General features: G+C 35.6%; 2 protein-coding genes, 1 long non-coding RNA gene and 1 other non-coding gene across 5 annotated transcripts; 3 read left to right on the top strand and 1 right to left on the bottom strand.

Annotated features, from left to right (window-relative positions):
* Positions 1-6,591: 6,591 nt before the first annotated feature.
* LOC113345176 lies at positions 6,592-8,687 on the top strand. Its single transcript, XM_026588992.1, has 3 exons — positions 6,592-6,771; positions 6,894-6,984; positions 8,249-8,687. The coding sequence occupies exons 1-3, from the start codon at positions 6,696-6,698 to the stop codon at positions 8,388-8,390; spliced, it is 309 nt and encodes a 102-aa protein (XP_026444777.1). The 5' UTR covers positions 6,592-6,695; the 3' UTR covers positions 8,391-8,687.
* Positions 8,688-8,860: 173 nt separating this feature from the next.
* Positions 8,861-8,941, bottom strand: TRNAL-AAG. Its single transcript has one exon. It is a non-coding gene; the product is annotated as a tRNA-Leu (tRNA).
* A 1,582-nt stretch (positions 8,942-10,523) lies between these two features.
* On the top strand, positions 10,524-11,170 carry LOC113345396. Its single transcript, XR_003358113.1, has 3 exons — positions 10,524-10,572; positions 10,701-10,805; positions 11,119-11,170. It is a non-coding gene; the product is annotated as an uncharacterized LOC113345396 (long non-coding RNA).
* An 11,096-nt stretch (positions 11,171-22,266) lies between these two features.
* LOC113345145 (calcineurin B-like protein 7) lies at positions 22,267-25,623 on the top strand. Of its 2 annotated transcripts, XM_026588972.1 has the most exons (9): positions 22,267-22,418; positions 23,050-23,188; positions 23,303-23,385; positions 23,521-23,580; positions 24,046-24,154; positions 24,233-24,285; positions 24,402-24,482; positions 24,565-24,677; positions 25,157-25,623. In XM_026588972.1, exons 2-9 carry the CDS (start codon positions 23,110-23,112, stop codon positions 25,212-25,214), a joined length of 636 nt encoding a protein of 211 aa, XP_026444757.1. In that variant the 5' UTR covers positions 22,267-22,418; positions 23,050-23,109; the 3' UTR covers positions 25,215-25,623. The 2 variants fall into 2 exon arrangements, with proteins under 2 accessions (XP_026444757.1, XP_026444756.1); XM_026588971.1 differs by having other exon boundaries at positions 24,046-24,285.

Below are 25,623 nucleotides of genomic sequence, written 5' to 3'. Positions count from 1 at the left end.
CAGACCGTTTGTTTTTTACTTTGATTTGGATCCGTTTGAGTTAGGGAATAAAGTGTGTGTCCCTTACTCATGGGACCAAATCACTGACTCACCTATTTTTGAGTCTGTTGATCAAATCTGACTCAAAAAACAAACACATTGATTCAGATCCATATGAGTCAACTGAATCAGAACTAACCCAGTCACATTCATGCAACTCTAATAAAACAAAATGATGCACAAATATAGGAGGTGTGGAAAAGAAGTAGATTAGACCATGAAAAGTAACGAAGAAAAGGAAAGGAATTTGAAAAGTCGATTTTTAATTTTGAGTTAACTCAAAATTTCACCCAATCCCCAGAGCCAATGACTCGTTCTATTCCATGTTGGATTTTTTTTTCTTAAAAATTATTTTATTTATAAAACAAAGGAAATTACACAGAGTTGTTTGAAAGGGTTGGTATCCTAGCAACAATCTGCGCTCCAACACCTTTCTGGATAACTAAACCTATCCTATGAAAGAGAGACCTGCCAATCTTATTATTAACATCGTAATTAGCTAAATAATTCCCCAATTTCTATAGAAAGACAATCATATCCTCACCCAACTCCCCCAAAGTCGTGAACGCCAATACCCCGAAACTATAGCCCTCAGACAAACATTTATCCAAATATTTATTGCGTTTGCGGCTAACAGCGGCTGAGATTGCACACCCTGGTGCGAAGCAGCGAAGACCATCACCTGCAAAGGGCGAACGCCAGTAATATCGAAGCAAATATTTTGTCCATTTACCCAGTTATACACAAGAATGTCAGCTGGACATAAATCAGCTGGACATAACCCCTTATTATTTTTCGACAGGAAACCTATAAGAACTTCCTTCCTAGCAGCAACACCTACCTTATTAAAAATATCCATGGCCACACCTAGAACCATATCATGTCTAAATTTGATGTCGACTTCATTTGCGCAGTGGAGAGCACGATCGCCGAAGATATCCATTACTTGGTCACAACAGGGAAAAGCATAATTTACAGGAAAGAGTGGCACGCCAAGGCGGTATTGAACAACACCCCTGAATTGACGTGGCCCTAAGTTTTGGTTGAGTCCGGCAATGAGAATGGCCTGTAGAAAATCCATGGCATGATCCATACAATTGCTATGCCAAAGCATCGCATCTCTAGCTGATAATGTAAAATTGGTGGGTATGTTTATCTTAAAAACTTCAAAGTATCTAGCTTCCAATGCTTCCATGGGCTAAGGGGCAGTATCTTTGATATTGAAAGAGGAAGAAGAAAGTCCACAAGTGTGCATGAAACAGTTAAGAGCATGCTGAAAAGTTTAGCTGGGATTTGAGATACCTTTTTGTGCAAAATGATGTCCTGCAGATTGTGAGTTTGAATACAAGAAGCGAGGTAGCAATACTGACCAGTGTTTTCCATTGTATAAACTCCTAGAACCCCATACTTCATATGTAATGTGGCAAGCCTTTGTTTAAGTGGCCCAAAACCAGTGCCATCCCCGGTGATTAAATTTTGCAAATATAGCATCAAGTGTGGATCGAACAGGTCAGTAGCTGCATGGAGGACTTGAGGGTTGGTAGTACGCATTGTGAAGTATAAATGTGAAACACCGGTACAGTTGCGCAACAACAAAAGTTCGCTTTGAGGATCTTTTAGCTTTATGACTGCTTGTATGAGTTTGATAGTTTTGCTAACTTTGTAATTAACCATTTCATTGCAATATTACGTGTCTAGGCTAACTGGTCCTCCAAGGAGCTTCACACCAACAGATGACCTACCAATATTATTTGGAAACACACCGTCTTGAAAGATTCTAGGGTCTATAGTAGGCCAGAAAATCTCCGTTTTTTTAATGTTTAGATGCATACCCCTAGAACCACCTTCCTTATGTATAATGTTTAGTGCTTTGGAAACCTCTAATGTATCCCCAATTACTGTTCCATCGTCCAAATACCAATCATTAAAATCCAAGGAGCATTGAGAAGTTATACTACACACAAGGGGTTGTAATGCCAGGGAAAAAAGCATAGGGCCAAGTGGGTCTCCCTGCTGAACTCTTTGTGTAGATGTCAGTATTGCTTCATTATAATAAAATTTTGCAGGGCTTGCATAGAAGAACTCCACCCATTTGGAAATACTAGGACACTTATTCCTCACTTCCTTGATTACGTATGTTCTATCAATAAGATTGAAAGCGTTTGTAAAGTCAATGAGCATCACAGTAAGGTTATTTTGCGTACCTCTAGACTCAAGAAGTCTGTTAACTGAATGCAGAATGCTCTCCCCGCCACCTAAGATACCCACACCGTGACGGACCGGAAAATTACGCCTTTGGAGCGTTGCCCCGCAGGCCGTAACTTCCCCGATGCGCTATGATGAAGCTACGATCCGGGCCTCAAAGCTAAGCAAACACATGTCCATTTTCCCTTGCAAGCATGCTTGTGGAGAATGATGCAGCTAACTTAGCTTCCACACCGTTCCAACTTACTCTTGTTTCACGAAGGGTTTATTAAGAAAACAAAAACCTTCATCAAACGGCAAAAACGGCCTTTTGAGGCCCTATTTGGCTAAATTCTGGTGACCATGTGGATCTACAGATCAACATGTCTTGATCTTTGTGTCGTTTCCCATCAAAATGGACTCCTCTTGAGCTAAATTACGACACTCGGGTTTTTAGCCTATGTCAAACGCCTTGATAGGAAGTATGAGCATCCAAGGAATTGAATGCAACTAGCCTCATCAAGTTTGGCCACAATCATCTCTTGCATCGAGCTACCGAGCCAGATGATATGAGAGGCCAGAATGTCGCAATCATCTCCCACTTAGATGATATGAGCGACAAAGTGTTGGACCGGCAATACTGCAACTCATTGCGGCTGCCTACGTACCTTTCCCTACTCTAAAGGGATAAAGCACAAACCGTAGTTCATCCTCTAAGGGACATAAGCTTAACCAACTCGTTTGCAAGGCCGTAGCCTAGCAAAAATGGTAATGGCCTGGTCCGCAGACCATTCCATCAAGATGCATAATGATTATGCATTATCGGGTCCACGGCATGGCATGATGATTCCTAAGCATAAAATGCCCACATCGCAAGGCTACGTAACTATAAATGAGCTTTAGGAATCATTTATACTCTTCCGGCTAAGCTATGAAGCTTACTTAGTACATAGTCCGCATATGCACCTTCAAGCAAGTACCCCTCCCTATATATGTCTTAATGGAATTTCTACAAGTATGTTTTAGGGAGCAAAATGACATGCCTGCTTCACTGTTCATCGCAGTGATTGTGCATAATGATTGCGTAATATTCGTTTCGGCCAGCCCTCTCTGGCCTGATGCATAATGATTACGCACCACTCGTTATGATGTATTGCATAATGATTATGCAATATTCTCTAGGTCATCCCGCTCTAGCCCGATGCACAATGATTGTGCGATATTGGTTCTAAGCCGATAGTCTTCATAATGCGCAATGATTATGCTACAATCTCAATGCCACCTATCCAACTAGCCTAATGCATCATGATGATGCGAGGTTTGGATCTTGGCCAAATGCCACACATAATGCGCCATTTTGGCGCGGTATGGGCCTTAAGCCAATCTACCTCTTGCAAAGCAACAGAAGCTTTGAATGAAGCTTCATCTCAGGCCATGGAGAATCTTTTAGCATGCGCCATGATAAAAACACCGGGTGTTACACACACCAAACTGGTATTTACCCAAATAAGTAGCCATTTCACCACAAACTGAAGTTACTGCAATTTTGGAATACAACCTTCGCCAGATGGTTCCAACTGCAATTGGTCTGAGACCACCATCTGGCTTTAACAAGGGTGTAAGCGGAGCGCTGGCGATATATTCACCTAGAGCAGCTGGGAATTTTCCTGATAACCACAAATTTACTACGCCTGCCATGGAAGTGAGTAAGTCCTCTGATACAGCAACAGATGAGCCACTTAGGGCATCGAGTAGATGTTGGGCCCTCAACCCGTCTTTTCCACATGAAGTGCCTTTGGGAAAAATCCCAATGGACTTCAATAATGCTTTTGAATCAACTGAGATGGGTGCATCAGCAACATGATCTGAGGGTATAGTGAGAGGAGGTGCATAAGGATGTTTTTGTTCCAGTTCATATAAGGTGTCTGCAGTGGCCAGTAGGAGGTGTTATACCATTGGAGGAAATAACTCTTATGGCAGCAATATAGTGCCCATAACTAAGTTTTTTCCTGCAAGCCTCTATATTGGTTTTTGGCTTCTTCTTGTCGTGCTCTCTGTGCTTTTGATTCTCCTTGTGCGCATCTAAAGCCTCTTGAGCTAATGTAAAACAACTATTTGGCTCTCTCCATCTGTCCAAGGCCTGATTAATGGATTTTGTTTGGATTATTTTACGATTCCCTGATCTCTCCTCCCTACTACTCTTAGGCACAAACAGGTTGAGGGTGCAAACGGGTAATAAAAGCAAATGCATCCACGAATATAATTCATTGGGACGTAACAAAACCTTATCCAACGATGTTTTTAGTGTTATGGAAAAGTTGAGTCTACACTGGGGTGGGATGCTCGAAGTTGTGGTTATTTGCTTTTGAAAGATCTTATTGAGCAGCTCTAAAGATAATCCCATAGAAGCATCTTCAATGTTTGTTGATGTTGATGTTCCATCGCAACCATTAGGTGTAGAAGTCTGTACTTTAGGTTTGTCAACACCATAGATTATAAAATCTGCACTTCTGCCATTGAAGGGGCCGGATAGAACACCACCAGCGTGATCACGACATGGCATTTTCCATGAATAGTACTACATGCAAGGAAAGCAGAGCCACATCTTCAATTGCTTTAGAACCTTCTCACAATCCTTGTAAACTGCAAACTCTCTACGGATCCGTTCTATGCAAATTGACAAGCCATTAACAACGGATAAATGTTTATCCTGAATGTGCTTCAGGATGGAAGTCTTTGCATACCCTCTACCGCTTACACCATCACCACAGTCTTCAAAGTGTTTGTATGGGCAGTGACATGATGTGTCATTATCGTTATCACTATCAGCGCGGACTGTTTGTTCTTGGGAAGTTACATGACAACCAGTTGAGGATGATAAAGAAGAATCATCCCTTGAAACTAATCCACCAGAAGAAGAAGTATTAACAGATGATGATCTGGTTCTTGGCATTATTGGGAGAACAAGTGAAAGGCTACTCGCAACTGACTCAACACAAGAATAAAAATTAGTGCTTAGTGTATGGGAATTCAAGGTTTCAACACCAATGAAAGCTCAAATTACCATACAACAAGACACTAATTAAACACTCAAAGAAGATGGGAATCAAATACTATCAACACAAGCAACTGACACCAACCCCTAAAAGAAACTACACGGAAGAAATACAACACAAAACCCCCAAACTCTGAGAAGGAGGTGAAGAATTGACAAAAACCTATTAGAATCTTCAATGAGCAACTGCTGAACCCTGGTTGAAACAAAAGAATAACCCACAACCTCAAAATAAACACAGAACAGCAACAACCAATCCTTCAAAATTGCTCAAGGAAAAACACCCAATTCAGAAACTAAGAATTGCCGAAACCCACTGCCTAGAAACAATTGCCAAAAACTTAATCTACAAAAACTGCTCAAAGAAAATCTCTTAAATTCTTAAGTCTTCAAAAAAAGTTCAACGAAAATCCTTAAAAACTACGTCTTCGGTTACACCGAGGAAAACCTAGAATCAAATACTACAACACTGATTCTGGAACAACAATTACTCACGATTTCAAAAACCTCCGCTACCAATTGAGAAAAACAGGATTTCAAAACACTAAAAGATAGAACAGAACCCTAACTCCGATCGACGAAATCCACACTACAAACAGAGAAAACGAGTGTACCAAAAACCTAATTGAAACACCAAAAACGCTGAAAAATCGAAGAAAACAAACCTTGATTCGATTAATTCAATCACCACAGAGAGAGTTGACGGTGGTAAACTAGAGAGGGGAAAAAAACAAAAAACACTAGTTTATTGTTCTTTTTGTGAATAAGGATTTCACCCAAAAAAAAAGTTACGATTCTTGGAGAGTCTGAATTACAGAGTTAGTAGATGATTCCTTTTCATATTAGATTTATCTACTAAAAGTTTTTTCTTAATATAATTTGGAGAAATCGAGTCCAATCTAAGACAAAAATAAAAGTTTTTGCTTCAGCAACAACATTCCCAATCCTGGGTACATTTCAACAAAAAAAAGATTTTTCACATTCACCCTGTATGTTGAAATGTTTAATTCCTCTGTCTTGCGTCCAATAAATTGCACGAAGGATTCCTACAATTTTCGTTACTTCTGGATCTACACTTGTTGATGGTCCAAAATTACCGTAACTCCCATGGTGGATGGTTTAACGTCGAGACTGTAGACATTGGGCAGCAGCACCAAAGTTTAAAAGAAAGTGTATTTTTGTAAGAGACAGCCACGTGGTTGTTGGTTTGTAAATGACTAGGTGGACTCTTTCTCCCAAACCAAACCGCCCACAGTAACACCGTTCCAACCAAGCGTCTGTCTATTTAGGTCCTCGTTTCGTATTTCTCTTCTTCTTCGTTTCTGGTTTCGTCCGCTCACTATTTAAACCGACACCTAACATCTCGCCTTCTCTCTTTTTTCTCGTATCTTTTTTTTCTTTCCGTCCAAGAAAAAAAATGTCTGCAACTAACGAGAAGAGCACTGTTGATTCAGTCAGGGAATGGGTTGTCGATCACAAGCTTCGAACCGTAGGTAAACCGGAATTCAGATTTTAATTTTTAATTTTTAATTTTTTTTTGTTATAATTTCTGGGTTTTCTATGGAATTTCATGTTTTTAATGGTGGGTTTTGATTGGGTTATTGAATGGAAACAGGATGTCTTTGGCTGAGTGGATTAGCAGGTTCGATTGCTTACAATTGGTCTCAACCTGGTATGAAAAACAGTGTCAGGATCATTCACGCTAGGTATCCATTTTATTCCTCTCGAGTTCTTTTTTTTTTTTTCTTTTTTTTCAAATAGCCCTAATTTTAATTCATGGAATTGAATTGGGTTGGTTATTGAAACTGGAAGTGGGGTTGGGAATTTAATTAGGAATATGGGGTTATTTTGATGAATGCGAATTTGGATTTGAGGTCAGATGAAATTCCCATCTTTGTATTATTGATCGATTGGAGTAGTATTTGATTACATGGGTTTATGTTGAAAAATTGCTTACTTGAGTTTTTTACTTCATTTTCGTCTCGATTGCAGTTACAATTTTTTTCAGGGAGTAGTATTGTGTGGAAATGGTGTCTTTACCAATGAGTTTGTTAGGTGGGGGGTTGATGATTTAGGGTAGTGGTGGTAGCCATTGTACAGCAACTCTAGTAAGAGCAACAACTTGGCCAGGTGATCAAGTTACACAGTGACATTAGTGACAGAGTTTGTGATTTAGGCATGCAAGAATTGACAAGAACAGTCATGTACAAGTGTACAGAGTAATAAATACTATAATACTACATGGGTGGTATTTTATTTAAGAAATCTTAAAAAGAAGTAGATTCTACATGGGCATCTCTAATAATGCAAGTAATTTGTAACGCTACTTCATTAGCTTCTTCTATCTGCTTTAGAGAGATTCTTTGCTCACCCTTTTTTTGGTTATACTTCCGGCTTGCTCATTAAACCTGGGACATAACCATCTGTCTTGGAACTTATATTGGGAAGAACTCATGTCATTGTTTTTCTTTCGAATAACTGTGTTGGTTGACAATCGTTGGTATTTGCCTATAATTCAATGTAAATCTCAATAGAACCGATATTGATGCTTGTCGCTCTTCTTCTCTGACTGTCTACACAGATATGTTTTCATGTAGTACCATAACTTTTTTTGTTGATTGGCATGTAGTACCATAAAGTTCCAAGAAACTAACTTTTGACATCTCCATTGTTCTACTGAATCTACTTGGTACTGAATGTTGTTGTAGACCTATTTCAGTGTTACTATTATCTTACCCTCACTTTGATTAGTCCGGGGTTTTTAGGTTTTAAGCAGTTTAGCTTTTTCCTCAAAGATGGTCATTGACCTGCCAGTAATGTACTTTGGTTTGAAGATCTTTCTTCTTCTCTATTGATGTCCCTCTCATTCTACTAGGATCAAGGATTCCTGTTATGATTGAAATTGTTCTGTTTTAGTATTCTCTGCATCAAAATATGTCTTCTCATTTTCTTTATGTCGCTTGAATACAGGTTGCATGCACAAGCTCTCACACTGGCAGCATTAGCAGGAGCAGCAGTTGTCGAGTATTACGACCACAAGTCAGGAGCCAAAGCAGAGCGTTATGCAAAGTTCCTCCCTCCAATGGAACACTCGCATACGCATAAAGATTGAAGCCAAAAAGCATGATGTGCTAAGTCTCCCCATATTCCCAATCTCCTTCTCTATTAAGAAAATTTGGTACATTTTATGCAGCAGATTCATAAAAGATTCCGACTTTTATACTTAAAAACGGCTGTGGTAACTTGTAATGGATTCATTTCTGTGGGTAAACTCTGCAGAAGAGGAAATATTTTTGTTTGCCTACTCTTTACAGAGTTAATTTTTCGGTTTTTTAAGCATCCATTGGAACAAGGCAGGTAATTGTTGTCAAATAAAATTTCCTTGATATAGTTACAGGTGTTTAGACAATGCATTTTTCTATGTACAAAGAGATGATTATGTGTTTGCCAATAACAATTGATCATAAAATTTCAGGAGAGAAAATCAAAACCCAGAAGTGGATCCTCGAAAGCTCTTTCCTTTAAAGTATGAAAACTGTGTTCACAAACTTGAACTACAAAAAAAAGAAAAGAAAAAATAACTGTTGACAGTGGGATTTGAACCCACGCCCTTTCGGACCAGCGCCTTAAGCTGGCGCCTTAGACCAACTCGGCCATATCAACATGTAAGAATTACTAGTAGGTACTATTATGGTAGTCTTAGTTAGTAGCAGGTCCACCCACTAAAGCCCAGTAACTAGAGGTCCATAATAAAAAGAAAAAAAGGAAATTGGACCAAAATTTTTATCCCCTGGTCCGGTACACGTGCGGGATGTCATAATCCACTTTTAAAAATACCCAAACTACCCATTCCCTGATAATACATATATGTTTCTTAAAAAAAATCACCATTTTTTTCATCTTGTTGCAGAGGCAAATTTTTTTCCGCTCTCCTCCTCTCTTTCTTCATCTTCTCAAATTTTGCTCCTGCTTTTGGATTACGAGCTAGAGTTTTTATGAAGATCTCTTTGAAGATTTACAGGTATGTTATGTAATATCTCTTTCTGCTGTTGCTGTTTTTTTTTCAACTGAATCTGTGAAGATCAGATCGTTTTGATTACGTTTTCACCTTCTTCTTTCGGTTTTGTTTGTCTTTTGCATTTATTTTTGTTTTGGTTTGTTTTTTATGAATCTTGATCGTAATTATTTAATTGTTTGGCTAGATTATGATGGTTTTAACATATTTGAAATTTCGATTTGATAATCTTGTTGTTTTCGCTTCTTGATTTTATCAAAATCGTGCTTGTTTGTTGTTTCAGGGGTATTATCCAACAGTACATATGTTGAATACTGATACAAATTGCTTTTGATTCTGTTTTGTTCTTAGTTTTATCACTTGTTGTTGTTTGATTCATAAGTACATATCTTCGATACTGAAATAAGACTCTCTCGATTTATGGTCTTCTTCAATATCTCTCGCTTCTACAAAATCAGATGAAAATTTCTTTGTTGCAATGTTTATATTAGGGTTTTCACGATCTAATCGTGGTTGTATTTGATTTCGTCTTTTATCTCCGTGTCTAATTTGTTGATTATTTTACTAGATCTAGATGAATAATCAGATTGTTTGTTCATTTCGTTATTAGATCTGATTATACCAATTCCATTTTTGTTGGTTTTAGATTTATTTCAGTTTGTTGTTGTGTATGAACCAGCAGTACGTATATCCCGTACTGACAGAAACCTATTCTATTTTTAAGAAGAAGAAGAAAAAGATGGTGCATCATTATGATTTACGAGGAGAATATTTGTTTTCTGTTTCCAGGTATGCTTTCTAATCATCTTGTTTGATTATTTTGTTCGGTTTTTCTTCTTTTGATTTGTTTTTTTTATTGTATTATGATAATCAAATCGATTTGATTGACGCTTTTATGGTTTTTAGGTTTTTTACAGTTGTTTTTCGTGTATGAATTGACAGTACATATATGGCGTACTGATACAAAACTCTTCTAATTTTGTTTTATTTGAAGTTTTTCCAACTTTTTTGGTTCGATCCATGAGTATGTATGTATAATACTGATAGGAAACTGAGCTAGTTGATTGTCAACAGTTGTGATTCTTAGTGATCAGAGAATCAGACTAGTTAACCCATTACGCACACCTAATTCCCTTTCCTGCTATGTTTCTTGAAGATTGCAGATTCTGTTGGGGCTTTTCTCATGATGGATATGGCTCACATAAGCGGTCTCGTTGCTGCATCTGTACTTGACGACCCATTTGAATACTGTGATGTTGTAACAACCACCACTCACAAGGTACACCTAGTCCCATTCATGAAGTCTGCAAGACTGCAACTACTGACACCAACACAAGCAGCATTTATTTTTATTGGTTTAGGTTCAAGGGTCATGTTGTTTACTATGTCTTCTGTTTCAATTTGCAGTCATTACGAGGTCCCAGAGGTGGCATGATTTTCTTCAAGAAAGATCCTGTTCTTTGGGTTGATATGGAATCTGCGATTAACAATGTTGTTTTTCCAGGGTTATAGGTAACTAAAATTGTAGCGGTTATTTGTGATTTATCATTGGTTCAACATTATAACATTTTTTAGGTTTGTTACAGTTGTTTTTCGTGTATGAATTGACAGTACATATATGGCGTACTGATACAAAACTCTTCTAATTTTGTTTTATTTGAAGTTTTTCCAATTTTTTTGGTTCGATCCATGAGTATGTATGTATAATACTGATAGGAAACTGAGCTAGTTGATTGTCAACAGTTGTGATTCTTAGTGATCAGAGAATCAGACTAGTTAACCCATTACGCACACCTAATTCCCTTTCCTGCTATGTTTCTTGAAGATTGCAGATTCTGTTGGGGATTTTCTCATGATGGATATGGCTCACATAAGTGGTCTCGTTGCTGCATCTGTACTTGCCGACCCATTTGAATACTGTGATGTTGTAACAACCACCACTCACAAGGTACACCTAGTCCTATTCATGAAGTCTGCAAGACTGCAACTACTGACACCAACACAAGCAGCATTTGTTTTTATTGGTTTAGGTTCAAGGGTCATGTTGTTTACTATGTCTTCTGTTTCAATTTGCAGTCATTACGAGGTCCCAGAGGTGGCATGATTTTCTTCAAGAAAGATCCTGTTCTTTGGGTTGATATGGAATCTACGATTAACAATGCTGTTTTCCCAGGGTTACAGGTAACTAAAACTATAGCGGTTATTTGTGATTTATCATTGGTTCAAAATTATAACATTTTTTAGGTTTGTTACAGTTGTTTTTCGTGTATGAATTGACAGTACATATATGGCGTACTGATACAAGACTCTTCTAATTTTGTTTTATTTGAAGTTTTTCCAATTTTTTTGGTTCGATCCATGAGTATGTATGTATAATACTGATAGGAAGTGTTGTTTGCTGTGTTTTTGCTCCTTTTTTAGTCTTACCCTTCAGTACTTATGTGAAATACTGTAATATGTCTTTTGATTCTCTTATTTTTCATAGATCTGTCACCTGTTGTTGTCATACTGTTGATTTGTAGTTCATGAATCTTCAGTACATATATCGCATACTCATAGGAAGTGCTCCTTGTTATGTTTGATTCAGTACGTATATGAAATACTGAAATAGATGCTCTTTGTTACGTTTGATTCAGTACTGGAATTGGATATGAAGATGATCTGGAGCTGCAGTTCAGAACTTATTGCAAGAAATGACAGATTTTGAATGATAGGAACATGAGTTGTTGTTGGTTCAGATTTGCAAGCTTGTGAAATCGGTGGTGGTCTTGATGAAGTTACAAATTGGTTGTGACGTGTGTTTGAAAGAAAGTGTGCTGCAAATGGATTTGGAGGAACATAGAAGGTTGGGTTGCTTCATTGTATGATCCTACAATGTATGTGATGTAATACGTTTTCTAATTTATTTATCATTGATTCTTACAGATTTGTACTCTACCTGGAAGCAGTGCAGCAAATATGTACTCGAATTTGTAAGCATTCAGATATATAATCGGATTTGTAAGCAGTACGACAGATATGTACTCAGACAGATATGTACTCAAATTTATAAGCAGTGTAGCAAATATGTACTCGAATTTTTAAGCAGTGTACCAGATATGTATTTAATTTGTAAGCAGTGTAGACACACACGTTTGGTAATAATGGGCATTATGGACATTTCCATGTTTTAATTAATTTTGGACCTCCGGATAAAAAAAAATTCCGGTTGGACCCTACTATAAATAACTATATGGTCCTAGGACCAAACAAGAAATTTTCCTATCAACATTGTTGAATTAGTTGGATCATAAGCGATACTCTCTTCGTCAAAGTCAATATAGGCGGTAAAACCAAATTCTTAAATCAGAAAATTCTATGGATTTTATATATATCCATTTTGTTTATTGTTTTCTTACTTTTTTATAAAAACTAGAAACATCGAATTGTGTAATGGTACTATTATAAATAGAGACATATTTAGAAAGAGTCGTCTAGGAACTTGAATCACACCTATATATATGGATAACCAAAATCTAAATCTCCATCTATATAATTTGGACTAAGGGAGTAAATAAACAAGATATATATGTGAAAAATGGGCAACATATGTTCGTTCATAAGAGTAAAGTCTTTAGAATCGATGTTAAAAACACTCATTCACTGCCAAATGGAGTGCAGGACTAGCTTGAAAAGCGAATTTCTCACCGTGAGGTAACCAAATTAAGAGACTAAGAGGTTGATTTTCTCTCCAAGCGGCCAAACATCAGCTTACCGAATTTATATGTATATATATAATAAAATTTGAATGAGACCCGCGTTAAGGAATTTTTAATAGATTAAAAAACTAAAAAATATCCTTTAGAGGCATATCCTCAGTCGCTTAAAAAAAAATCCCCAAGCAGATGATGTTTAGTCTCTTAGTTCTCAATTTCACTCACCCTTTCATACGAAAGAGTATATGAAAGACTTTGGCTGGATGGGTGAGTATTCTCATCTCATAGTAGCAGCTAATTTGATCAAATTTAATCAAGACCGTTCATTTTGAATGAGAACTCTCATCTTATAGCCCTTGCCCAAAAAAAACCTTGCTTTACGAGATACCTCTCTCGACCTCATTTTTATCAGACGAGTTAATTTTTACAATAATAATAAAAAAACAGACATTATGACCTGGAACCTTCCCATTGAGATCCCAGTGATCTTATTTATTTTTAATTATAGTACCCCATAATTATCGGATGGATTTCGACTGAGACTACATTTGATTTGAAGGAATAATAAAAAATGTTCTGTCACCGACAATTCCAAGTTTGAGTATAAACCAGTCACCTTTATTAGTCTTTTCCATCACCATACTCTTTATTACTCTTTAGATAAAATAAGCCCATCTCCAATGGCAATATGATGTGCATCCTATGTTTTAGTTTGTTTTTTATTTACGAATGTAAGATCGAATTCTCTTTATATTAAGGGGGAAAAGAAAAACATCTCCAACCATCAAAAAACTTCTACCGATTAGAAAATTTTAAAACCATTAAATTAAAGTAAAATATTTTTATTTATCTATTAATAACCATAGATACTGTCCGGTGACTAGGATGTATACATCCTCTAAAATAATCTCTAAATCATAGAATGACTTAAAGAATGTCTAAAGTAACTGTTAGACACCTCGTGTTACATTATATCCTCACACTCTCATTGGAAAATGATTTTTATTAAAAAATAAATAAATCCCATGTGGCCTAATAAATAGGAAATTGAGGATATCCCGTTGGAGATGCAATATTAACCCCTATCAGTTTGTCAGCTTCATTTTCTATCCTCCTTCTTTCTTGAATTGAATATATGTTGTGTCTCACTCTCACAACTATTTCTTTCAAATCTCCCAATATTTTTCTCTTTTGAATCACAATTTTTTTTAAACTTGTAAGAGAAGTAAATTTCGATGACAAAGCATCTGAAAATCATCTAGTTTCCCCTTGTCGCGGTGTTCATATGCAAGGATTAGAACCCAGAATTACCAGGTTACTTCATGATACCCTCATAGAAGAAGCCAAATTATAAACACAACCCATTGTTGATGAAAGTGAGATATCTAATTCTATTAAAAGGGGAAATCTTGATGAACCTAATGAGATCGAGCAAGAAAAACATAGGAATTCCAAAGGTACTACAAAATTTGGTTCAAAACATTGTGTGTGCTAGATGTTACTCCATATGGTATTATGAGAAAGTAAAATATACTGTAATAGACCGGAAAATTTCGCCTAGCATGTCAAGGTGCGCAGGTCATAACTCCCCAATGCGCCAATCAGATGCTACTAACTGATCCTTAAAACTCCTTTTCGTGCCAGGAAAATGCACGTTAATTTTCCCTCTCAATCATGCTAGACAAGCAAGATGCAACTAAATTAGCTTCCACATGGTTCCAACTTGTGCATAGACCATCAGAGGCCTAATTCCATCTTCCTTACCTAGCTTCAGAATTGTTGAAAACATGCACTGATATATCTCTTGCCAAGGATGCACCAGTCAGGCTCATGTCGTACTTTTCTTCGGCTTATGAAAGATCCACTAATTTGCATAGTGATGCAGGTTACTTTCTTGTCCATGTCTAATGCACTATTTATGCATGCCAACGTCGAACGCCTTGATAGGGTGTGTTAGAGCATTCCTCAGTTGAATCCACAAGTTTTTCTATCTCAAGTTTGTTGTCAATGTTAGTTGATAAAAACTATATATTTATTTCTAGTCTACTAAGTCAAGTCTCGGATTAGGTTAAAATTTATAGTAGAGTATCAGACTGAATATCGACGAAGAAATCTGGAGAACTTTTGTATCAGGTATGTGAAGACTGGACTATTCTATTTTATTCACTATACCACAATTCTATCTTTTGAGACTATGTCGTATGACTTTTAGTAGATTTACAAACAAGAAGTTTCAAGTCAATCTTGTTAGAGCAATGCTCGGTTGAACTCGCAGGCGTTACTATCTCAAGCTTGTTGTCAAGTTTAGTTGCCAAAACTATAAGTCTTGATTTCTAGTCTACTTATAGCTATGTCTCGGACTAGGATAAAATGTGTAATTGAGCTTTAGACTTCACGACGTTCATCGATTGAAGAAGAAGAACTACTAAGGGGAGCTTGTGGAACTTCATCAACAAAATTCATGTGGAGACTTGAAGTCATTTATCACTCAGAAGTCTATTTCTATTTTATCTCCTATTGAGACAAAAGTCGTATAACTATATATAGACTTTATAGTATACACATTTGATATTTCGAGCTGAGTTTAACTTTCTTACATATTTCTTGAAACATGTATTGATAAGCTTTTGCTTTAACCAAGTTCATCTTTATTCTTGACGAAAGACAAAAGATGATCATGTGAAAATCTCCTGGTAACATTTTACATGTTTATATGAGACAGTCATTTGATGTAGACTCGGAATGTTTCGTATTGATCAACTGATCACTTGAAAATTGCTTTGAAGCTAATAGTTTGTGTGAGTCATCTACTCCCGTCTTCCAAGAATATTTCAATGATTAATATATAGTTTAGAACAATTAACCATTGATTGAATATAGCATAGTATGCGTACTTGTATGCTAATTGTTGCAAGTTATTCAAAGTCCAGGAACCATAGTATGCATACCAGTATTCGTACTGGTTGGTTAGTTGAAATCCCAGGAACTTAGTATGCACGCCGGTGTAAAGTTCAAGTCCAGAAATTCAACTGAGTTTGGAGGCATGCGTACCTGTTCGCATAATGGAGAACCCAAACTATGTCCGGCCACTTAGGAATGCGTACCCATCTGCATACTTGATTGGGTTAAGTTATAAAATCGGTTTGTTCATGAACTAATACATTTATATATTAAGGAATGCAATCTTTTGCAAACCGTGGCTATAATGTTCACGAATTGATTCATGTGAATCAAAATCTATTTTGTTTCAATTGTGTTTTGTATACTTCTATGAGAATATAAACAATTGAACAACTCCATAACTAGTTTCATTTGAGTCCTTTGAAATAGTTGTGATTAAGATGAAGAAGGTTGATATGAAAATGTTCATATGGCTAACTTCGGTTAACCATTGTTGATCCAACCATGTGCACACGTTTGGGTGCGGTTACTCATACCTAAATGAAGTTATATTTCATTTGTGTATAACAAGATAAGTTCGATCTAACGGTTGAAAGATATTAGCTTGACTCTAATCAGGTTCATCTAACTATGAATATTGAATGCTTTTTTACCAAGGTAACATTGATTGCAAATTAAACCTTATTTGAAGACTATATAAGGGAGAACTCTAGCAACTGGGAAATCTAATCCCCACACCTCTTGTGTAATACTAGTTGTGACTAGCGTCGATTCTACTTTAACCTTAGGTTTTCTCCAAAACCCCGTAGGTTAACGACTTGAAGACTTCATTTGGATTGTGAAGCTAGACCCAACTATTTTCTCTATAATTGCGTGTTCTGATCTTACTTTGTTCTATCTTATTAAGAACTATCTTCTCTAAGATTTGCTCGAGATTTAATTTCTGATAGGTAAGTAAAAAGTGGTCACAAACATCTTCATAGCATCGTTTGTGATTCCACAATATTTTGTTTCTCTTCCATATGAGTAAGATTATTGTGAGGTGATTGGTATTACTAATTTGTTCTTCGGGAATATAAGTCTAGTGTATCAGTTGGTTCCGGTTCACCTTGATTTACTAAAAGACGAAATAAAAACTCGTAGGTATTTTTGTGGGAGACAGATTTATCTATTCAATAGACTTTTTTGTGTGAGACATATTTTTTTATCAAAGTCTTCGAATTTGGGTCGTATCCACTTTTAGTTGTGGGTCAGATCAGCTAAGGGAATCAAGTGCGCAGAATCCTGCGTGGTTCAAGAGGCGTAAGAAACGCGACTGTACCTTAATCAATGTGAGATTGGTTAGGGCTCAACTACATTTTAGTCCGAAGTTAATCGGTAGTATGCTAGAGTCTGTAGCGACTTAATACAGTGTGGTGTTCAAATCTGGACTAGGTACCGGGGTTTTTCTGCATTTGCGGTTTCCTTGTTAACAAAAATTATGGTTTCTGTGTTATTTCTTTTCCGCATTATATTTCTATACAATTGAAATATCATAGGTTGTGCGTAGTTCAATCAATTAGATAATCCAACCTTTGGTTGTTGATATAAATTGATTGACACTTGGATATTGGTCTTTGGTACCATCCAAGTTATCTCTCATATTAATCTGGCTCACAGATTTCTATTTGTTCGATTGCAGATTGATTTAAGAAATTTAATATAACTCTTGGGTGTATTTTCCTTGATTGAGTCTGACTGTCTAGTTGATTCTCTTGGAAATATATTGGAGTTAGTCCATACAGATTGCCAAAACAAAGTATTGGGTGTGGTTGTTCGAACCTCAGTTTTTCAATTGGTATCAGAGCAAGCAAACAAGACCTCATAAGTCTGTGTTTGTAGCAGTCTGGTTTCTGCGGACAAATTATTGTCTCAATCTCACGCACACAAAAAATATCTTCGAAAGTTTTTTATTATGCCAAATGTCTTGGGCTTACCTCAAAGGATAACTCCTTAAATGATTCTTCGAAATCCAGACGTAAATTTTTTTTGCTATCAGATTCTGGTAACATTCGTCCTAATGAGACAATTGATACTATGTCAAAAAATGAAATAGAACTCACTAGAACTTTTAAAAAATCTTCCGAGATTATTGATTTCCAAGATTCTAAAATAAAGTCTCTTGAAGAAAAACATGCTCAGCTCATTGATGAACTCGAGAAGTCTCTTGGTAGAAAACGGGAGCTCTACAGTATTGTTGAGTCCTTTTCTAACAATATCGAAAAACTTGTTCAAGAAACTACCCTACAGCGTGAAAAAATTAGTGTTCTTGAAGATATTATTAAAGAATATTCAATTAGAGAAAAACGTTTGATCGAGATTCGTTCATCAGATCTGAATAACATTCATGCTGAAAAAAGAAACTGGTCACATCTCCTCTCCTAGCCCAGGAACAGTGCAATTCCTTGAAAAAGGAAAACTCTGTCTTCATGAGAAAATCTTGTTCTATGTCCCTCTCTACTTCTCACAAGGGATTACAGTATATGAATAAAATTTCTCCAAAGGAAGCATCTTCTAAGAAATGTATACATAACTTGCAGTCTTCCAATAGGGCTATGAGTTTAGAACAGATTCCTTCCGATGTCCCTCATCCACGATCCTGTTCTTTTTGCGGGAAAACAAATCATTATGATTCACATTGTTTTGCTTGAAAGAAATAGATTCCTGTTATTCAAAATCTACTTCTTTTTGTTGTTGACAGGGTGAATTTCCTGACAAGCATCCACAATGGATTTCATTCCCGCAGAAAACCAGAACTCTCATGCACAAGGTTTCTAAAATCATCGTTCGAGAAATATTTACATGAATCATGTTCCTCTTAATGGTGCTAATAGTTACACTACTAATGTACACATTCCAAGTGCGAATGAGAAGAAGTTTGGTAGACCTAATTCTAGAATATGGAATGGTCTCAATTCTGATCCTCAAGAACCAATCTCTAGAGGTCCTAAATTTAATCCTCAGAAAAATCCGTCTGATGGATATTTAAAAAGGCTTATGTCTTATTTCTCTGGAATAAGAAATAACCAAAGAAAGGTAAGGAATAGAATGATTAAGCATTTAGATGGTATTTACAATTCATCTCTCAATGGTCATGGTGGGATTACCTAACTCTAAGTAATTTCATCCTTGTATCTAACTTGAGAGTTGCAAGGATGACAATTGCGAGATGCTCAAGTTTGATGTATAATACCATTCTTCTTGTGTTTAATTTAACTGTTTTCTTCTTTTGTGAAGGTTGAGTCAATTCTTGACTCCTTGTAACTATTGTACCTTCTCTTTATGATCCGATTAAATTTTTTAATTATTGAGTTATGAAGGTAAGAGATACCTGAAAAAAGAGAGTATTTCCTTATTTTTGAATTGCTTCTGATTTATTAACCTTTCATAACAGGTCTACGAACGTCCGTCTCTTTCTTGGGTGTTTTAGGGTTTCCTTAACAAGGGCGTCCTTCTCTTGTTCATAAACATATATATAATTTATTTATTTATTTTCTTTCCTAATAAAAAAAATGGAGAACTTCTCAAGACCTGAGGAAGTGGTGATTTTTGAGATGGAAGAAGACATTAAAGGATGCGATTCAGTTCAAGACCTCGTCTTGAAAAAGATAATTGAAAGGAAAGAGTACAACTCCTGGATTGGAGAATCTATCAAGGATTTAATTCTTTTTCAGAATGACTCCAGGGTCGAATTTAATCTATCGTTAAAACAAAATCGCGAACCCTAGAAAATAATCTGAAAAACGACCAAAACTCAAAGGAAAAACCGGAGAAAGATAAAACCGTGGAAAAACAAAAGAGGAGAAATAAGAAACGAAAGAAAAAATTAAAGAAATCGTGATGATCTCGGAGTAAAAATCTGGCATGGAAGAGTCAGAGGGAGTCGCCGGAACATCTCGGAAAATAAAAATTAGTTTTTCTCATATATACAATGGAAACATTTTTTTTATTATTAAAAATATTACTTTCTATCAAAAATTGATTTTATTTAAAATAATAATTCATTTGTTCATCAATATTAAAATAAAATGTATTTATATTTATCAAGAATACTGATGAATATAAAATAAACCAGCGGACATCCTTGTGCTCAATTGGGAAGGAGGGAAGGATGTTTGTTTCGATGTCACAATAGTCTATCCCTTCACCAGTGCTGGAACCCGACGTTTCACTCCTGGACACGCAATTTCCATGGCAATCACCCGCAAACGCAACAAATATCTTGATAAATGCTCCACACTTGGCTATGGTTTTGGCGTGATTGTATTTTCTATTGTAGGGGGATTAGGTGAAGATACTATTGTCTTTCTGAAAAGGTTAGGGAACTGCCTCACCAGTCAAGATAGGTGGTGCCCTTTTCCATAGATTAGGAATCGTAATTCAAAAAGGGGTTGATGCCCAGCTTGTTGCTAGGCTTCCTACCACCGACTTGTAACTGACTTTGTTCTTTGTTTCTTAAATTATTAAATACTTGTCACATTTTTAGTAGTATTTTATTTATATTATTTTTGTAAGACGAATCTCATAAAAATTTTATAAGACGAATCTCATACAAAGCTTTTGGTTGACAACCTAGCAACAAACTGGGCGCCAACACCCTTTTGAATTGCAATTCCTAATCTATGAAAAATAAAGCAACCAAAACCACTACTAGCGTCATTACTAATTAAAAAATTCTTTAGACGTTTGAAAAAACACAAAGTATCCTCACACAGTTCCCCTAAGGTAGAGAAATCTAAGACCCCCAATCCATGGCCATGAGAAATACATTTTTTCAAGTATTTAGTGTGTTTACGTGAAACCGCACTAGATATAGCTTTCCTCCGGACAAATGAACGATCTCCTTCACCGGCGAAAGGCGAGACACCTGTGACATTCATACAAACATCTTATTCATTTTCCCAATTGAGCACAAGAATATCAGCAGGTTTCAAATCTTTGTCATCTTCCGTCAGCAAACCGAGAGAAACTTCTTTACGCTCACGCACACCAGCTTTGTAACAAATGTCAAAGATTATGTCACGAACAAAATCATGTTGAAACTTAGGGCATATATCCTTAGCACAATGAAGCGCATGATCCCCATACACCATGGATTTGTTACAACTTGGGCACAAACTATTCTCAACAAAAAGTGGGATGCCAAGACGATAACAAAGCACAACTCTGAACTGTTTGAGTCCAAGGCACAATAACAAATGAATTTATTATAATATTATATTTATATTATAATAATTTTAATAAATAATTTTTTTAATATCTTAATATTAAATATATTAGTATTTTTAGTGCGCCCTTCACTGGTGACGGTATTCACACTTTCGTTCCAGGAAAAGCTATTTCTAGTACGGTTTCGCGCAAACATCCTAAATACTTGGACAAGTGCATTTCACATGGCTACGGGCTGGGTGTCCTAGCTTTCTCTACGTTGGGAAAACTTGGTGAAGATACTTTGTGTTTTTTCAAACGTTTGAAAAACTGTTTAGTTAGCAGCGACGCAAGTAGTGGTTTTGGTAGCTTTATTTTTTATAGATTAGGTATTGCTATTCAAAAATGAGTTGTAACCCAGCTTGTCGCTAGGTTACCAACCAAAAGTTTTCTATGATTCTCTTAATTATTTTATTTATTTTTTCATATTTAAGTATTTTTTTTAAAATAAATAAATGTTAAAAATAATAATTATCAATTTTCATGGCAAACACATCAATTTGAAATGATGAAATTTATTTCCAGGGTGCCAAACGCAGCGTGGTTATGCTTAGAAAAAAAAACGCAGTGTAGTTTGGATGGGAGTAGTTCAGTAGTTGTACTTCTCCTCTCAAAAAATTAGGGTCTGTTTGGGAGCTTGGAAACAGGACAACATATTCTGGAAAAGTTTATATCAGTTTAAATTGTGATAACTTTATTAACGGTTAGTTTTAATGGTGTTTGTCTAAAATTCTATCATATCTTGGGTTAGGTTAATTTTTGTTTGTTTGACCACGGAAATAAGTTAATATAAATAATTATTTCTTAGACAAATATTTATTTTAAAGTAAAATAACTGTCTAATTCATGTGAAAATACGTGTATCCTAGGTATTTGGAAAAATACTATAACCTCACTTTTTTAACTTTCTAAAATTAAGAAAGGTTTAATAATCTTTATCGAGAATTGATACAGAGACAAACATATTTTAATAGTTTTTTACTGGATAATCCATCACGACCTTTAAGAATTACGTTGGTTCGCAATAGTGTATTATTTCCAGCTGGAAAAAAACAGTGATGAGTCTAGATACATACTCTGTAGCCTGTACTAGTCAAATCCAAAAAAATGAATAATTAATTGATCATAATAATAATTAAACAAATTAATAATTGATTGTTCATAAAAATAATTAAACAAGAAAAAAGAAACGCCTTTGAAAACACTGCATAACACTTTTTCTTTTTTCTGATGGTGAAACCATAAACAGGATTCAAGGAGAAACAGACCAGCAGCGTTCAAGGTGAGCTCGTGAAGTTAAAAGTTGTTTCAATTTGTTAAATTTTCATAACTCTATTAAAATTCATTTATATATATTTGGCTATCGACTGAAAATTTCAATCAGTTATAACAAATTCTGTTTATGTATTCATTCAATTAAACATGTTTTTAAGCAACATCAAAAAATTAGGTATTGTATCGGATTCAATTAAATACATTCTGTATTGTCAAAGAATCATAAGTGTGGTTTTGTGGAAGCGGGTGATGTTAAAAACACAGAAAAAATGATGTATGTTCCGACCTAATTTAGTGTGTGGAATAACTTTAATGAGTTCATAGTCTTCAAGTACGGAATATCCATATGGCCGAGGTTGATGGCACACCAGTAAATGCTTTTTTTTTTTTTTTTGTATCTCTATTGAATTATGTAATCCTCTAGAAGGTATGAAATTATTCATGAATGTTTTTGTATTTTTAAAAAAAAAAATTGAATACCAGTACCCCTTGCACAAATTAATCTATCAAAATTCTACGACAAATTTATAATTCACCAACTTCTTTATTGAAAAGTCTTTTAAGTTTTCAGTTTGATGTTTTTAATTATGCAAATGATGTAGTGCTTACTCTCACACACTCATGATTGGTAACAACAGGACTAAGGACGAGCCGACCACTTCTATTATTGGAATTCCGGAGACCTTACGTTAGCTCTTATGGGGTGTTATCACTCAAAGAATGCTAAAAAAGTACTTGGAAATGAAAGTCCTGCTGTTCTTGCATCAGAAACACCTTGTAAGTGTAAATATAACTCATTACTTCTGCACACAAGGTATCCTATGATTTCAAGAGATTCCAGGAATTATAATCAGGCTAGGGTGATAACAGTTATTCTATTGTCCATGGCAGTTACCGTTAATGAAGTAGAGGCATTATTTGAACTATTTAAGAAACTAAGTAGTTCAATAATTGATGACGGGTGTATTCACAAGGTATTTCCTTTGAAAATTTGATGGGACTTCAGCCTGCAAGCTACTTCAAATTTGCTTTTTAAGCTGTCTAATAATGCATTGAGAATATGAGATTGTATATATTTTATTTTTTTCATATTTCATTTCATTGAACAGGAAGAATTTCAGCTTGCGCTCTTTAGAAACAGCAAAAAGAAGAACCTCTTTGCAGACAGGGTTTGTATTTCGTACATTTTGCCCATCCTCTTTGCTTCTTTTTGTTTTGTTTTTTTAAATTAGGAATTTTATATAAAGGACTATCTTAAGTAGTTAGAACCATTTAATAAGAGTTCATCATTCAAATTTAAATGTGGCATCAGAGAAACGAATGATACCTCAAAGGCGTTTTTGTTTTGGTGACAATTATCTAAAATTCCCATTGGCATTTTTTGGCTTAGTTCATATTATTTTTGATAGTGCATACTATTAGAAAGTTCAAACATTAGTGACAACAAAAACATGTGCAACGTATGTGGTTTTGGCTAGCTGTTGTTGATCAAAATGCTGCATAAATATTTTATGTTAAAATTTGTTTCAGCCAGTATCATGTATTTACTCTTCCTTATTTTTTTCAAAGGAATAACTCTTTTGATTTTGTGATCTTTTTTTTGAAACTCGTTATCTATTGGCATTGTTTTTCAGGTATTTGATTTGTTTGATGTTGAGCATAATGGAGTTATTAAGTTTGGGAAATTTGTTAGGTCTTTGAGCATTTTTCACCCTAGCACACCCGATGTCGACAAGATTGCTTGTAAGCTTCCGTTTGAGTTAAACAATTACCTTATAATGATTAGTGTGGAAGTGTTAATTTTGAAATATGTTACTGCAGTTGCATTTAGATTGTATGATCTTAGAGGAACCGGATTTATCGAGCAGGAAGAGGTGAGCTAAGCAAAAGTACACAAATGGACGTTAAATCTAGTTATTCATAAGATCAGTGAGATAAGTATATCGAAATTCTAATTCATAGGTTTATTATTTTTGTTCCTGTTTTTCAGTTGAAGGAGATGGTTTTGGCTCTTTTGGGTGAATCAGACCTTGTACTTTCAGATGATGTAGTTGAAACAATTGTCAATAAGGTGCAGGGATATCTGAATTCTTGGTGTATCGTATTTCACTCATTTTTGTTTTAGGTTACCATGTTTTCTATTTATTCTGCAGACATTTCTTGAGGCTGATTCAAAAGGTGATGGAAAGATTGATCTGGAAGAGTGGAAAGAATTCGTAGCAAAAAATCCATCTCTTATAAAGAATATGACACTTCCATACTTGACGTGAGTGCTAAAGTCTTAATTTCAATTTATATCCCCTATATATGCCTCAATATCTAGGCTAGTATTTTTTTCTTCTTTATAATTTTGTCAAAATCACACTTAAGTTTTGTCAGTTTTATTAAGTTAGAATTATGTCAATCAAGTCATATACTGTTTTTACCCGACTAGGATGATCTTACATTCGAAGCTTTACCTGAACTAGATATTAGTCAGACATGAGACATCCCATATGATTTGCCTTTCAGATCTTTTGGTTCAAGTTGGACTTAATTATAGCTCTATGGTTTTATTATTGAAGGGCAATTCGTAGGGTTCTTAATATGCTGAATCACCCAGAAAATTTGTATATCTTGATACCCAAGCTCCCTTTATTAGACATGGTCTGAGGCTAACCATTCTCGGATTTCCATACTAATTAGTCTATTTGTTATTCGATATGAAAGTTGTTAATTAATCAATGATTTGTGAACATTGTTCAGGGAATTAACTCTGGCATTTCCGAGCTTTGTATTGCATTCTGAAGTTGAAGAGTCATGACAGTGGAAAAACATAGGGCTGTATATTTTCTTATATCCTAGGCAGATTCAGAAATGGGAAAAGACGTCTGTTTTGACTAAGCACTGTAGCAGGTAGGTGGCTCTAAGGAAGATAATCAGAGCTGCATCTCGACTACTCGCACTTTAACATCATCTTTTCTTTTGCTGTTCTTATATTTCATTGTTTCTCACAAGGTAAAAGTGAGAGTGATTGTATATTAGGTTTCACAGTGTTTTAAAGCTGGTGAACTCATCCAAGAGTATAACCAATTTTATTTACAGTGACTACGTATAATTGTAGTTTTATTAGTCCTACTTTCAATCAGAGACTGTAATACTGTAAGCCTGTATAGGTTTGTAAATGATCACACGTGATTTTTTAACTGTTTTTCTTTTATTGTTTGTTGTTT

Source organism: Papaver somniferum, unplaced genomic scaffold (assembly GCF_003573695.1).
Source record: "Papaver somniferum cultivar HN1 unplaced genomic scaffold, ASM357369v1 unplaced-scaffold_81, whole genome shotgun sequence".
In the NCBI taxonomy this organism is placed as follows: domain Eukaryota; kingdom Viridiplantae; phylum Streptophyta; class Magnoliopsida; order Ranunculales; family Papaveraceae; genus Papaver; species Papaver somniferum.
The sequence above is the reverse complement of the archived record's forward strand: the minus strand, read 5'-3'. Positions and strand labels throughout refer to the sequence as shown.

Coding starts and splice junctions, on each gene's coding strand:
- LOC113345176 (XM_026588992.1), top strand. CDS start 6,696: ATGTCTGCAACTAACGAGAAGAGCACTGTTGATTCAGTCAGGGAATGG. Junction 6,772..6,893: donor TCACAAGCTTCGAACCGTAG/GTAAACCGGAAT, acceptor GAATGGAAACAG/GATGTCTTTGGCTGAGTGGA. Junction 6,985..8,248: donor GTCAGGATCATTCACGCTAG/GTATCCATTTTA, acceptor GCTTGAATACAG/GTTGCATGCACAAGCTCTCA.
- LOC113345145 (XM_026588971.1), top strand. CDS start 23,110: ATGGGGTGTTATCACTCAAAGAATGCTAAAAAAGTACTTGGAAATGAA. Junction 23,386..23,520: donor ATGACGGGTGTATTCACAAG/GTATTTCCTTTG, acceptor TTCATTGAACAG/GAAGAATTTCAGCTTGCGCT. Junction 24,286..24,401: donor GATTTATCGAGCAGGAAGAG/GTGAGCTAAGCA, acceptor CCTGTTTTTCAG/TTGAAGGAGATGGTTTTGGC.